Source organism: Motacilla alba, chromosome 1 (assembly GCF_015832195.1).
Source record: "Motacilla alba alba isolate MOTALB_02 chromosome 1, Motacilla_alba_V1.0_pri, whole genome shotgun sequence".
In the NCBI taxonomy this organism is placed as follows: Eukaryota; Metazoa; Chordata; class Aves; order Passeriformes; family Motacillidae; genus Motacilla; species Motacilla alba.
Genome location: NC_052016.1, coordinates 114,455,681 through 114,470,834, shown reverse-complemented (window position 1 = coordinate 114,470,834; position 15,154 = coordinate 114,455,681). Strand labels below are relative to the sequence as shown.

The following is a 15,154-nucleotide window of genomic DNA, read 5'->3' as shown; positions in this document are numbered from 1 at the left end:
CTTTATCTTAAAGATATTTATGTACTGCGAAGAGCTACTTGGATTTAACTTTTATGTATTTTTAATTCTTTTCTGCCCTCCACTCTATTGCCCTTTTTTGAACAGGAGGCTTTGTTTCTGAAATTATATTTATCTCCAGAAGAAACTGCAAGTGACAGAGCAATCTGTTATGTGATTTCAGCTTTGTCATGTCAGAGAATCATATCGTATTATAGAATGCTTTCAGTTGGAAGGGACCTTAAAGATCTATGTCTAATACTTGCCACCATCTGATGGCTCTCTGGGCCGTGAGATGTGCTCCTAATTATTTTGTTTCACTGTCAAAGCTATCCCAAATGCCCCCATTCCTCTTCCAGGTAGGGCTAAATCCTTTTTCTTGAAGCATTGATCACAGGTGAACATGCTTCTGTCCGTTTCCATCCTGTACCAGGGTAACACCAGACTATTTTTCAGAGAGCTGGACTCACTGATTCTGCTTGCCTTGCAGCTTCAGGATGGAACAAATTCCAAAAGTCATGCAATTTTACCTGCAGTCAAGGAACTTTAGTACCCAGGGACTGGTAAACTTCATTGCTGTCAGGTGTCTGGTGTTTTGCAATCATGAAATATGCAGTTATTATTTGTAGAACAAAGGATAACATTTTATTTCAAGAATTGCAGTTGATTTAATGATCAGAAATAAAGCTGAAGTAGGAAGCTCTCAATTGACTGTGGAGCTCGTGTTCAGGGATTAGAACAGCAAAGACATTCCTTGAACCATCTGGGAATTTTATTTTGTCTTTTGCCTTAGAATTTGTAGTTCTTTTTAAAACTGAAGGTTTCTGAACCTTCCATTGCTTCAAAGTCACAGTTTTTTCTCCTTGTATGAGTATTCAGTTAGCATTAGCAGGAAGTTTTTTATCAAAATTATTCCTAAGAGTTTATAATTGTATGTAGAATATTGGACTAAGATTCAGGCAGTTTGCAATTCTTTTTTCTTTTGCTTTCATTATTTATGAATACAAAAAACTGTAGTGCAGAAGGAAAAGAAAGGGAAGCATATATATTAACTAAAGCATGGAATTCTCATATTCAATTTTCATTTCTGTATATGGAGATTTATGTAGCACCTGGTTTTGCCTTACATCCTTGTATTTAGAAGTATCAATTCTCGTATAAATGAAGTGTATTTCAATAAAATAATTAATTCCTCCAGGGGTGTAATTGTGGTTCAAGTTACTGTTTTTAGAATATTTTCAGTTGTATGCAAATGATACAACCTATAGTCACAAAGCAAACTGAAGGATACAGTTTGTTACTTTTTTCCCCCTGGTCTTTCTGCTCTGTTGTGTTCACCATAATGCTGCAGAAGGAAAGTCAGCTGCAAAAGGGATATAAATATTAGAACATTCAGTGCAATAAAGAAATGCAATCAAGCAGAGAGTGTGGCATAGCTGACAACAAATATAGTCTGAAGCTTCTTGTTTTAAATCTGCACTAGATACTGAATCACAGTTTGAAATTTCCAGACATTAGTAATTTAAATATCTGCATTTTGAGACATTACCTGAATAGTGGCTAACATAAGTCAAGTTAAGATCAGTTTTAAAGGAGTTGATGAAAGAATACAGAATGCAGTAAAGAGGGCTGTGGAGTAAAAACTTGTTATAAATTAGGTGCAGAGAGTTGGGGATCTTAATTTTTGTTTTAAAGCTTTAACTGTGGAAAATTATACTTGTTGATTGGTGATTACATTCTACAACAAATTTGAGTTAATCAGAAAAATCTTCTTTCATCAAATTTTCTGCTTGAATTTCCTTCATAATTTCATCATCACGAGCTGGGACAGGGATCTCACAGGCTTGATGGCTGCGTTTGGTCAGACTCAGCTCAGCCAACAGGACTTGCGGTACTCTTCCTTCACTGACAGACATTTGTTTCATGTCTTCCAAAACCATTAGCTTGAAAAGTTAGAATACTTACTGTGAAAATTATTGCATCTCTTCAGCTGTCAAATTGGGCCTTGAAAATGAAATAGTATTTCTATGTTTCTAAATTTTAGAGTGAATAGTTTAATGAACTCTCTGAGGAGATATGGGAGTTTAAAACTGTATTTTGCTCATAGAAATTGCTGTTTATTCCCGCGTTTAAATAATCATGCTGGCTGCCAATCCCGTTTTGAGGAACTGTGGAAGCTGAAAGTCCTGTTGCGCTTTTCTGTCCCTCAGGTTCGACTCGGATACCACGGAGCTCCACAGCTGGATGACCCGCTCCGAGGCAGTGCTGCAGAGCCCTGAGTTTGCCATCTTCAGGAAAGAGGGGAACCTCTCAGACCTCAGAGAAAGAGTCAATGTAGGAGAAACTGCTCGTGTGCATCTGTTAGTCCGTATTAGCTTGTCAAAGTGCTTTCAGAGTCCAAGCTTAAACGGTTTCAAATGTAGACTGACAAGCATTGGTTGTCCAAGATAAATTTAGAAGTGTTCACTGTTTCTGTGAATTTCCGATTTTGGCACCAAAATTACTACACAGGCTGTCTGAACACATAGATTTTTGTTGGTGGTTTTTTTGCTCATACATAATCATATTTAATTAAGTTATTGTACATCCATGACAGTCTTAGGTAAAGTTATACCATAATATATATAAAGTTTATATAAATATATATAAAGTTTATATATATATAAAAATCATATATAAGTAAAGTTTTATATGTGTGTGGGGATATATATATGTATATAAAGTTATATGGTTTCTTAAATATGCAACTCCATGCTATACTAACAGCTTAATTTGACATTATACATGCATAAACTGAAGAATATGAAAAGTGTCACTGGAGTGGACGCTAAAGAAAATCTTTATCTATTTCCTTTACACAGCTGAAATATTTATGACACTCAGCAGTTTCCACAGGGCTTTTATTGTTTGTTTTTCTTTTTTTTTGTTTTTTTTTTACTCTGTTTTAGTACCATATCAGGACCAAAAGCTGTTCTTTCCTGACAGAGTGAATGGTTCTGCACTGCTTGAGTAGTAGCTATTTTTGTGTGTCTGTGTGTCATAGACTGAATTACTGAATCTAGCTCTTGAAAACTAAACTGTTACACATTTTCTTCCTTATTTATTTTTTGTATATCAATTTAAAAAATGCCCATCTTTTCCAAGATGAGAAAGGGGTGGTTTTTATAACTAACTTGGATAGTAGCACAGCGTGTTATGGAACGTCATTAAAACCCGTGTTGATACAAACTCCTAGGACATAAAGAGATGGAACAAAGTTACTCTATTGAATTTAGATTTGCTGATGATTTTTCTGCTTTTCCATCATGAATCAGCTATGATAAGATTGAGTAACATGGAATTTTCTGACTGTAAGTGTTTATTTTTAAATTCCATGTTAAATTCCAAGTTTCCTGCAATAATTTTAGTTATTTATTTTGTCATGAGTGCTAGAAATTATGCATTCAAATGGAATATCTTGAATTAATTCATGCCACAACTTCATGTTATGTGAAATACACATAATTATATGCAGACTGGATCAAATGCACAGAGTAGATTTGATGGGTTCACATTCTTCCATATGAGTTGATAGTATTCATCTAATACAATAATTGATATGCAGGTAATTTTCCAAGTGCTCCAATCCAAATTTTAAAAGAAAGAAGAAAAAGAACCAAAATACTTATCTCCCCCTCATGTATTCACATTTTAAGGAACGTATTTATTTCAAGGACTAAAATTAGCTCATCTTGACCTACAGATTAGTCAGCTACCTTCCCTGTCAGATTTCCCAGTGGTCCTACCCCATAGTGTGCAAGACTTTATAAAAGCATTCAAGGATCCAGGAGCCACGGTTCACTTTCCTCCTTTTTTCCTTCCTTTGTTTTTGAGGAGGTGGTGAATGCTGCAGGTGAAGGGATGGAGATGGGTGAGCCACAGATATCCTTTGGTCCCCACTGGAATCCACTAGCTCTTGCCTTGCCTTTGCTGGAGCTGAGGAACAGCATTGGGGCTGGGAGGCTGCTGCCTGCCACATTTATCCAGGCCTCATTTCAGCTGGTGAAAACACACATGTAATACTGAAGAGGGATGCTTGGAATTTGACCAGCGCATGAGCATTTAAAGTTTGAATTCAAGACATTAAAGACAGCAGAAGATATTCCAGGAGTTCCTTTGATCTCCTTGGAAATTTAGTAAATGAATTGTTAACAAACAAATTTCCAGCTTTTTTTTTTCCAGTAAAGTAGTGCAGAAAAAGATCTGTTTTGTATTAAGAGAGGTCTGAGACAAACCAGTAATTCTAAATAGATATAAGAAAAATCTGTTTGTGTCCTTCATTGACATTGAAAATATTTTTAAGGAACAAGACCTGTTTTAATTTCACCCAGTGCCACTGCTTTTAAAATAAGCATTTAATAGAGAAAATCAAGTCACAATTTAGAAGTTTCTAGTTGCTCTAAGGGAGAAAGCATTCTATCTCATGTATTAATTGGAGAGTGAGAACTCTGAAAGGCGTCACTTGACAATGCTGCATGGATTGGTGCGCTGAATACTTTTCAGTCAGTGCAAGTCTTTGAACACACTTTTTAACAAAGTAAAGAAAAATATCAATTTTTTATGAATGCCAGGTCTTAAAACTTGTCCTGACCTGACTTTTCCTGGTCTTGTATCTGCTTCATCCATTAAACGAGAGACAAAGCCGAAAATACTGTTCAGTTTGTAGGTTTGAACAGTGTGTGTTGCTAACAGCAGCTAATTGCTGCTTGCTAACACTTTTAGTTATTAGTTCTCTCAAAATGAACCTCAAATCAATGGAAAATAAGATTAGTGTGTATTCTAACATATTGTATAATTTCTAGTAAAGTTGTAGAAGGCATATAAAAAAAAAAGAATGAAATGCAGAAAGGAAAACATATGTGAGAGATAATTGAAATAGATTTTATTGGTATGTTGTGCTTTAAGCCCAGCTGGCAACTAAGCACCACACCTGCTCACATCCCCCCCACCCATCCCAGTGGAGTGGGGAGGACCAAAAGTAAAACTTGTAGGTTGAGATAAGAATATTTGAATGAAACAAAGTAAAATATAACAATGATAGCAAATAATAAAGCAGATAATAGAAAGAAAACAGCAAACAACAAGAAAGTAGTGCACAATGCAATTGCTCACCATCTGCTGACTCTGGACCCAAATAAGCCCCTTCCAGGTAACTCCCTCAGTTTATACACAGTGCACTGTGTTGTTCCATGGCATGGCATATCCCCCTGGCCAGTTTGGGTCACCTGTCCTGGCTGTGTTCCCTCCCAGTTTTGGGTTTTGTTTTTGTTTTGTTTTTTTGGGTTTTTTTGGGTTTTTTTTATTATTTATCACCAGCAGAGCGTGAGACACACCAAAAAAAGAGCTCTTGACTTAGGATAGACACAACTTAGAAAACCCAAAACATGAATGTTGTCAATGTTTTTCTCATAATGACTCCAAAACACAGCACTGTCCTAGCTATTGAGAAGAAAATCACTGTATCCCAGCCAAAACCAGGCCATGCAGCGACATCCACATTCAAACCCCAGGGTTGTGCATGCATGCATGTGACCATCTACACGTGTGCAGAAGTCCCATATTACCCTTACTTTATCATTTATGAACACATAAATTGGTATAGCACAGAGCACCTGTGGTTGGCTGATGCCCAAACTGTCCTTTATTCCCTACTGCAGTCAGTGCTGAGTCCTAGACCCTTTTTATGATGACTTTCTTTTCTGCTGTTATTTTGGGGGCAGCTTACTAGTTTCAGAGTTGTTTTTTTCTCGTGGCAGCTTGCTCCTGCCCATCATTTTTCATGGATGAGGGGTCTCATCCATGAGATTGAGTGGAAGTGCATCTGCTGCATGATAGAGGGACGGAGACGTCGGAAATGAAATCCACAAGGAAATCTCTTTTGCTATCACTGGTGATTCATAAAGTGCAAAAGCTTGCTCCCATCCCAGCTCAGAGGAGTCCTGGGGGAGACAGAGCCAAGACCAGGCTGTATGAAATGCAGTGGCTCTGTTTGCTAAGGCAGCTGCTCTTCAGATCCTGGCAGGAAATTAGCCTTTGGCAGATGTCTTATGTAGCTTGAATAAATTAGACATGTGCAAAAAGTCCATTCCTGTGTCTGGGGAGAAGAAAAGTATTGATATCCCTTCCCTGATACAGAAAAAAGATATTTACCTTGCCTAGGCAGGGAGACTGCAAAGCCATAGGAATAGAAGTTGCATTATTGGGCAGCCATACTCCTAAATAATGGACATATCCAAACATTAATGTAGTAAATTTTGTTATACTGCATGCCACCATGATTATTCTACAGTTAGTGTGTGTATTTTACTAAAATCAGACCTAAGAATGACTCTGGACTTCCATGTTTTTTTTTAAGCTATAATGAGCTTGCAGTATTGCAAGTTCAAATATATAAAGGTTCAGGTGCAAAAAACCTCCACAATTTCAGGTAGTAAATCCTACTTAGTAAATTGGATTTGAGACTATCCAACAAGAAACTGGAAATAAAAATCCTTGAAAGAAGTTTTGGTTACCCAAGAAGAAGCACCTAGAAATTCAGAATCAAAGATAAACACAAGGAACAGATGTAATGGAAAATGTCAGATATCCCAGACAATTAAATTTGTTCTCTTGGCATTCTCAGAAGTCCCATTCTCATATGTTTGTTTTGTTTTAGTGACCTTTTCCAGGCATGCTTTGATAGGCGTGGGTATTGGAGAGCTGAATCACTGTCAGAGGTGGTGATGATAAGGCTGCCCTCTCTGTCCTCAGGGGTGATGGGTCACCATCACAGGAGGTCAGGGAGTCCTGCTCCCCTGCAGCCTTTCACAGAGCTCTCAAAGAAAGGTGTTGATTTGATATATGAATAACACCCAAATTTCTCCAGCCAGCAGTGTTTTATAGTTTATGAAGTCACTAACTGCCAACTAAAATCTCAAGGTCAAATGAAATGTTTAGATTTGTAAAAATAGCCCCTTCGCCTTTGGCTAGCATTTAGCTAAAGATGAATTTATAATGTGTTTCAATCAATTAAAGCTGAATACATTTCAAGCAATTAAACTATGATGTATTTGCATTGTCTGTTGCAAAGTAGTACAAAACAGAATTAATCTCTACTTGGACAAAAATCTGTAAAGTTGGCCTTTTCCTCTAATATTGGTGTCTTTTTTTTTTCCCTGAAAAATCTTTTACGGAAGGCAAAAAGAGTTAAAAAAGGAGGAAGATTATATATTTGGAGATATTTTGAAGTGTCTTAGCTGCTATTTTCAAAAAGTGTCTATTACACAGAATAAGAATTAAATTTTATTATTATTATTATATTATTCTCAATACTATTATGCAGGATTTATGTTTCAAAACTTCACAAATCTCTTCAAAATTATTCCAGTGTATTATTGTGAAATAAATGAACTTGGATCAAGAGCATGGTCCCCTTCAGTAAAGGAAAAATGAAGAAAACAGAACCAAAGAGATAAATGAGAGGTGTTTCCAGGACTACTCCATTCATTTCTTGACACAGGGTTATGGGAATACTTCTTCCGAGTATCCTGAAAACCCAAGACACGATTGTAGGTTTGGAAATGATGGCAGAGAGCACAGACTAATGCAGGGACATGTTAGTTACATCTAGTTACTCCATGTTTTGAGTAACCACAGTGAATTTCCTCCTGTCTCCCCAGGCTGCACCATTTGTCTTTGTAGGAAGAAGCAAGAGTTCACTCTCTCCTCCTTTTGTTACCACTGTGCTTCACTGTGTTTGCCCTCCTGCAACCAGTGCTAGCCCTTCATTTGCATAATATATGCTAATTACGTAAAAATGAATGGAGAAAAATCGTTGGCAGGAAGTTTGATATGTTTATTTAAGGACTCTCTACATAGTGCTTGTGTTTTCTGCCAGGACCTGGGAACTTGAGTCTTTCAGGAGAGAGGTGGACATTCCTCCATGTTTCCTGCACACATATCATGTGCTGGACAGAGAAGGGTTGACTTCCACAAGCTTTTGTGTCATGTCATTTTTATGTTTTAAAAAGATAAGTTTCAGCATATTTTATGAAGTGATTTTGTTTTTTTTTTAATGATTTTTTTTTTCCTGCTCACTACAGTTATACACATGATAATTACACACCTGGTGATACAGAAGGAGTAAAATTATTTTCAGTATATTTTAATGTTTTAATGATTCCTTTGAGTTCTCAGTAGTTATTCTCATGTTAATTATACCTAGCATTATAGAAAGAGTAGTATTAATTAAGATTCTGTAAGAGATTTTGGAACTCTGCAGAGAGTTAATTTACTTTTTAAATTTGGAAAATATTTAAACTGTTCTGGGTAATTGTGCAAGATTTTATTGACCTACAAAAATGAGAGATAATTCCTACAGTTGTCTGTAACTCAGTGGGATTAAACTTCATAATATTTCAGTGGTAATTCAGTTACATATTAAAATATGTTTCTAAAATACAAACTATTTTATTATTCTCTAAATATATTTTCTTTATCCATTTCATTTATCCAAAATTGTTTTAGTGACACCGTTGAGAAGAATCTTTGATATTGTTAGAAAGCCTGCTGTTTAACCATTTCTGTATGCATAAATGGATAGCAGTTATAGGAAGGCTAAGGAAAAGCATGAATTTAATGGAAAATTACTCTTCCAAGTTTCTGTGTCTCCTCACTTGTGGTGTCTTCCAGGGAGCTGCTTCTTGTTAAACTGAAGATGTTTTAAACATCACATTTTAAAAGTTATTTTAAGAGAGTTTCTTCAAAGGTGTTCATATTCATTCCATATGGGGTCAACAATCTATTTGAAAAATAGGATTTCTGAATTTATGTGTATAAGGTTGTTTTTTTTTTTTTTTTACTAAATGCATTCTCAGACACCTACTTGAGCTTTCTTTTCAGTTTAAGGAGACTTTTTGAAGTCAAGCAGCATCTGCCTTTGCAGTGGAAGTTAACAGGGGGATGGGGAAGCCCAGTGGGATCAGCCAGCCTGGGAAACTGCAACCAGGGCCAAGTGTTGTGTTTCCTTATCCATCGTGTAGGGTTTGGGGGAACATATCCTCTTGCACGTGTGTATCTGCTGCAGGAAAGTGAGGGATTTGATTTGTGGGACCCTGTGTTGGTCAGGATCTCTGGGAGATATTTAGTCTGTTTTATTTTTGGTATCAAACTTGACCGTGGGCCCTTGTTCCTTGTTGCATCTTTGAGCTTCTAAATCACACTTAAACCGTGAAACTAATTTAGTTTAAGATCAATGAAATGACTTCATGGTGTTAATTACAAGACAGCGTTGATGGGCTGTCAGGTCTAAAATGAATTTACTTTCCACCAGTGTTTCTACTGACCCAAAATGATAGTTAAATTTAGATTCCTACTATATACTATAATTTTAGCAGCTGGCCTTTACTAGGCCTTACTAGCTGGCCTGAACATTGGTGAACAATTTTTTTGTACAGAAAGGTGAATCCAGAGTATTAAGTACAAAATATAATGAGAAGCCTAAATAAATCTGCAGTTGACTCTTCTTCTTAATAGCTCATATATGGTTGTCTGCTGTATGTGGACTTTTATGCATTTTACGGTTGTTATTTTTTGTTTTTAAATAAAATAGTAATATAAGCAATCAAATTTTATGTTGGTTTGATGCTGTAGAATGCTGTGAATCCCTGTGATTTAGTGAGAATGGTCAATTTTTTGCTTTTACCATGAAAACAAGCAAATCTGTTCTTCCATGAAGCATTTCATTTAAATGAATACTTTCTTTCTGAAACATTGTGCTTCAAATAGCTCTTAATTTCTATGTCTTTTATTTGTCTATAAAATACTGATACGTGTCATTTGTCAGCTCTGGTGTATTCTGACTCTGGTTTTGTATTTGACTTTGACTGATTCTCTTCCTGGTGGTGGTTTATGGTGCTTGCCTCTTTCACTGCAAACTGGGGGGCGGCAGTCAGGACAATATGATGGGTTAGAAAGTCTCAAGAAATCACAAGACATCCCTGAGATTAATTACTTTCTTGTACGAAGTCCCCCTGTTGAAATGCTCCCCTTTCCTGTCGTGCTGCAGGCCATCCAGCGAGAAAAGCCTGAGAAGTACAGGAAGCTGCAAGATGCCAGCAGATCAGCTGAAGCCCTGGTGGAACAGATGGTGAATGGTAATTGCTCGGGAGTTGCTTTAGATAATCTTCTTAGGGATTTGATCAACGAACAGGTTCATATTTATCACAAGAGTTATATTAGCACGCGCTGTCTAAATGGAAGGGTAAAGTGATATTGCCTTATATTTCTTTTATTATTTCTGAATGTTAAATCTGTTAATTAGAGAAGAGGAAAAAAAGTATTGCCACTTTAGTACCATGCAGAGAAATGTGTTAGAAACTCACTGTAATGAATTGTATATTAACAATCTGTTCTGTGCAGAGACTTAAGTTGTAATCTTATTTTCTGAGTTCTCTAAGCTTTGAAGTACATTAACACATCTGAGTTAGACAGCTCCAAAGGCATTACTTTACCAGTTGGGAAAAAATGCTTCCTGACTTTTAATATACAATCTATATTTTGTAATATACATATTTCTGTAATGTTCTGTATCATAGAAAATATAACATTTTATTGGGATTTGGAAGAAATTGTTGGCATTTGATTTTTCGGATGCAATAATTGTCATGGTTTCCACAAGAAAAATAGGTTCAAGGGTTTTGTCTTTTTTTTTGTTTCCCCAAAGAAATTATTAAATTACACCGTTCTTTTGAACTTTTAAATAAGGAAAAAACAAAACCCAAGGCAAAGTTAATGAAAGTAAAACTGTAACTCATGCCATTGTTCTTCATATTAAGGAATATCTTGCCTTGCAATGAACATCTGTCATACTGATATGCTTACCAGAAATACAGATGCTGAGTCAACTGACATTTGGAACATATATTTTCTCTTAAATTGTTACAACAAATAAACAGTGATTAAGTTGCTAGAAGTAAAATGCTTTAAGTCTGAGGTACTAACTGGCCAAGCTAAAGAAATTTCATGGAATCCTACGATTATTTTGCTTACTTTCGAAGGGGTAATATTTTAAAAGAGACCATATTTAATTTGTAGGACATATTTCATTATCATTACTGTAACAAGTCTTACAGTGGGTCTTTTCCCAGACTCTGTGAATATACTGAAGGCAGTTTGGTAACACCTGCACCCTGTTTCAAATATTTTGGGCACTTTTCCATGGCTGATGATATAAAAAGTTCAGACTATTTATGTTTTTGGCCTGGGAGAATTGGTTGTACATGACTTTTAGGGAAGCATCTGAAATGTGCATGCTGACACACTGAGGTTCCTATCTTGAGCAGAATCTGTCTAGGGCATGTTTAGCCATGCCCCACTCTTCCATTGGACAAATGCAGACCTGCACCTCAGGAATTTCAGTTTAGTTCCTTTGGATTATGTAGAACTTGTTGATGACTGATTTTGGTGTTAGTTGTCGAACTCACTACGATCTTAAATAATGCTTTCCCTGCACTGTAGTACCTGCCATGTCATGTAGCAAGCAGACTAAATTCTGTCTTAATTATTCCCATGGAATTTTAGCTCAAGACTGTTTTTCTGTCCTTCAGTCCATGGGTCCATCCTTATTCTTGGTTTACATTTGGCTAGATATGCACGTAAATATTTCCAGTATTTCTCAAATTAGATCTCTTTTTTTTTCAGGAAGCACATCTTCCAACAGGGTGGCAGGCACAGGGTAAACTAAGCCAGCATGACTTTATCAACTTCTTGAACTTTGTCAGCTGCTCTGAGATCTGTGCCATGCATTATGTGGTGGTAGAAAAAACATTCTAGCGTGACTGACAGATTAATTGGCTGTGGAAATGACAAACTCTTATTGTCATGGTTTCAGGGAGGAAGCAATCCTCTTGAAAAGAGAAACAATTCCTCTTGACTTGAAACCTTGAGTATTTATCAGACTTTACACTGCTCCACTAATGCAAAGGCAAATTGAAGAATAGTGTTTGGAATGGTTAATAAATGCAGTAACTGCAGGTAATAGAGAGTAGAATAAATAATTACCATTAGTTTGTGAGAATTATGAGACGATTTCAACAAAGAATTGGTGAATGGAAAATCTTGTGAGATGCTCAAAATCACTCCTTGAGGGTAGAGGAAGTTAACTGCCATTGTAAAGCCTGAGTACTTTTGTACACAACATACCCTCTATTTGCTTTCCTTCCAATCACTATGATCTAATTGCAGTTAATGGTTGCAATTTAGTTCAACTGAAACTGAACTGAAAGTTAAGTAAAAATATTACCTTTAAAACTCCATTTCAAGCTGTAGTATAGTTATGCAGCTTTATATTTTCCACAGTAATTCAACTAAGTTTCTATAGCGTTTGTGTCTTGTGTAAATTAATTAATTTTTGTTGTTGTTGTTGTATTCACTAAGAAGAAGAAGAAAGATTTGCTGAATCTCAAAAATAACATTTTTGGAGCAGCCTAACTATTCCTTCATACCTTCCTGTTCCAGTGGTGGAACTCTTTTCCATAAAATGGGAAGGAACTGGAATTAATTAATGTGCCTCTGTGGATTTGTGGGAGATCTGCAGTTTAGCATCTAGTGGGGGGAAGATGCACGATGTTATTTTAATGAAAAACCTTTCTGACTACCACAATTTACAGATCAAAACTGATGATGCTCCCACTGTTATTCTTTAGGGAAATGAGTTCAGTGGTTGAGTTGATGATTGTCATGCATTTGCAGTATAATCTGTAATTAAAAGACCATACAAGGCAAACAGATTTAAGGCATAGATCAGTTCAGAAGTCAAGTGATTACAATTTTAATTGAATTGTTAATTTTTTGCTTATTCTGTGTCAATTAGATTTGGACTAATAATGATTAGATTCCTTAAAATTTGAATTATGCTGGCATTGAATATGCTGACTTTACTTAATATTTAAAATATTCTTTCTGTTTGCTCATAAACAAGATTCTGAATGTAACAGAGAAAGAGCCTAAAAAGGTGAGACCTCTGGTGGATTATAAGATCAAGTTCAGAATAGTGGTGAACTCCATTGTTGAATCATTTGTATTTATTTTCTTGCCTTTTTTTTCTCTATGATAGTTAGGAGAAAGAATAATTAAAAAAAAAAAAAAAAGAAAAAAAAAAACAGGATACTGGAGAGAATTGGATTGATTTATTTAGGGGTTAATGTTTTTGTTCCTTAGCAGAGGTAAATATTCTTAGGAATCATTTTTTCACAGGACACTGTTCTAGACCTGTGTAAATGTTGTCAGCTGCTGTCAGCAGAAGCATTTTGCCCTGGGAAGATCTGCCCTCTCTCACAACACAGCTGTTCCTGTGCTTGTAGGCAGGGTGTTTGGGCATTGTCATTTGAAGGGCTTTTCCCATCACAAGGGAAATCACTGATGCTTTTTGGTGGATTGTTCTTTACCCAAACACCCCTCTGGTCTGTGCTCTGCCTCTCCTTACTCATGCTTTCAAAGACTGATGACTGCAATCAGTGAAAACATATATTCTGTTTACCAGTGCTTCTAGGACAAAAAAAACCCATAAATCTGTTTTGTTTTTCTTTAGTAAATCATGTTATAAAAAAGAATAAAAAATCTGTTGATGCATAAGTGAAGTAGTTTAGCAGTTGGAGCGGACACTTGGCTATAATAATAGTTTAGAATAAAATAAACAGGACATCAAAATGAAAAATCAGAGATTTTTGACAGGAAGCATTACAGTGAACACAAATCAATTTGTTGCAATAAAACATGTAATTTTGAATTGTCAGCATTCTGTGGAAGAAATACATTATCTTGTAAGTTACACAAGAGTTGAAAGCTACAAAAACTAAATAATATCACATTATTCTATCACAGAACTGTGCAAATGACAGGTGCCCTTAACAAGATATATTTCATATTAAGTGGCAATTCCAAAGCACTTGCACGTAAGGTGCTGAACAATTAAAAATATTCAGGCACAATTTATTATGTGCAGTATACAAGGTAATAAAATTAATGGATGCACTTCAGATAATGATCTGTTTCCTCTGGGTACAGTATATTTATACAATGATTACACCAGAAGGTTTTAGAGTGTGAAACATGAAAAGATTATTAACCAACCACTATTTATAAAATTATGTTTTACCAGAAGATGGGTTTTATATTGTTTCTTTGCCTGCTTGTGCACTTTTGGTATGTCTTGGTAAAGTTGCTTAGGTTAGTCAGAAATCAGTAGTTATCACAGAAGAAAGTTTCAAATAGGACAAGGAATAATGGAGTTCATTAAGGAGTAATAAATTAAGATGCAGGAAGTTTCATCTCAACTAGAGGAAGAATTTCTTTTCTTTGGGGATGGCAGAGCACTGGAACCCAATGCTGTCCAGGGAAGCCATAGAGTTCCCTCTCTGGAGACATTCCAAACCCTGTCTGGGGACACGTTCCTGTGTCACCTTCTCTGGGTGACCCTGCCTTGGCACGGGGGTTGGACTGCGTAATCTCCAGAAGTCCCTTCCAACCCTAATGATTCCATGGTTCTGTGAAATTCTTAATTTTCTCCAATGGGTCAGACTTGCCCAAATGATCTCATGTGCAAGTAACAGCCATTTCATTGCATCCTTCTGGAAATGACATCTGATGGACAAGTTTGATTTACCCGAAAGGTCTGTGAAATAAGAGTTTTAAAAGCACAAGTTATGGAGATTTTATCTTCCTTGCAGTAGGATATTCTGCCTTATGAAGGTGCATCTCTGCAATATTTTACCAAACGTGACTCTGCATAAACCAGTTTTGTACTGTCCATTTCAGGAGCATGAAGAGCAAAAGCATTTCTTTCTCTGTGTATTTATGGAATCACATTTAGACTCAAAGATTAGATCTTAAATAAAATAATTAAATAAAAATTGAATAATGGTGGCTATTTTCACATATTTAAATGTGTCATGTGAAGAGGGACCAATGAGCAAAATAAGAAAGGAAGATCTAGTGAATCTAGATTTTCATCTGAAATACAGTCCTCTCTGAATCCTAAAGGAAAATATTACAGTAAAAAGTACTATTATATGTGGAGAATCCATGACTGCACTTCTGGTAATCATAATCTCGCCTAAGGGTACTTGGGAGACGGTGGCAG

At 36.1% G+C, this 15,154-nt stretch overlaps 1 protein-coding gene across 9 annotated transcripts in view; it reads left to right on the top strand.

The window, feature by feature from the left end:
- Window positions 1-15,154, top strand: part of DMD (dystrophin) — a 1,161,005-nt gene that overhangs the window by 483,075 nt on the left and 662,776 nt on the right. For all 9 annotated transcript variants that reach the window (XM_038157590.1, XM_038157575.1, XM_038157541.1 and 6 more), the window contains 2 exons: window positions 2,208-2,331; window positions 10,082-10,169. In XM_038157590.1, coding sequence (XP_038013518.1) covers window positions 2,208-2,331; window positions 10,082-10,169 — 212 coding nt within the window. The remainder of the gene's footprint in view (window positions 1-2,207; window positions 2,332-10,081; window positions 10,170-15,154) is intronic.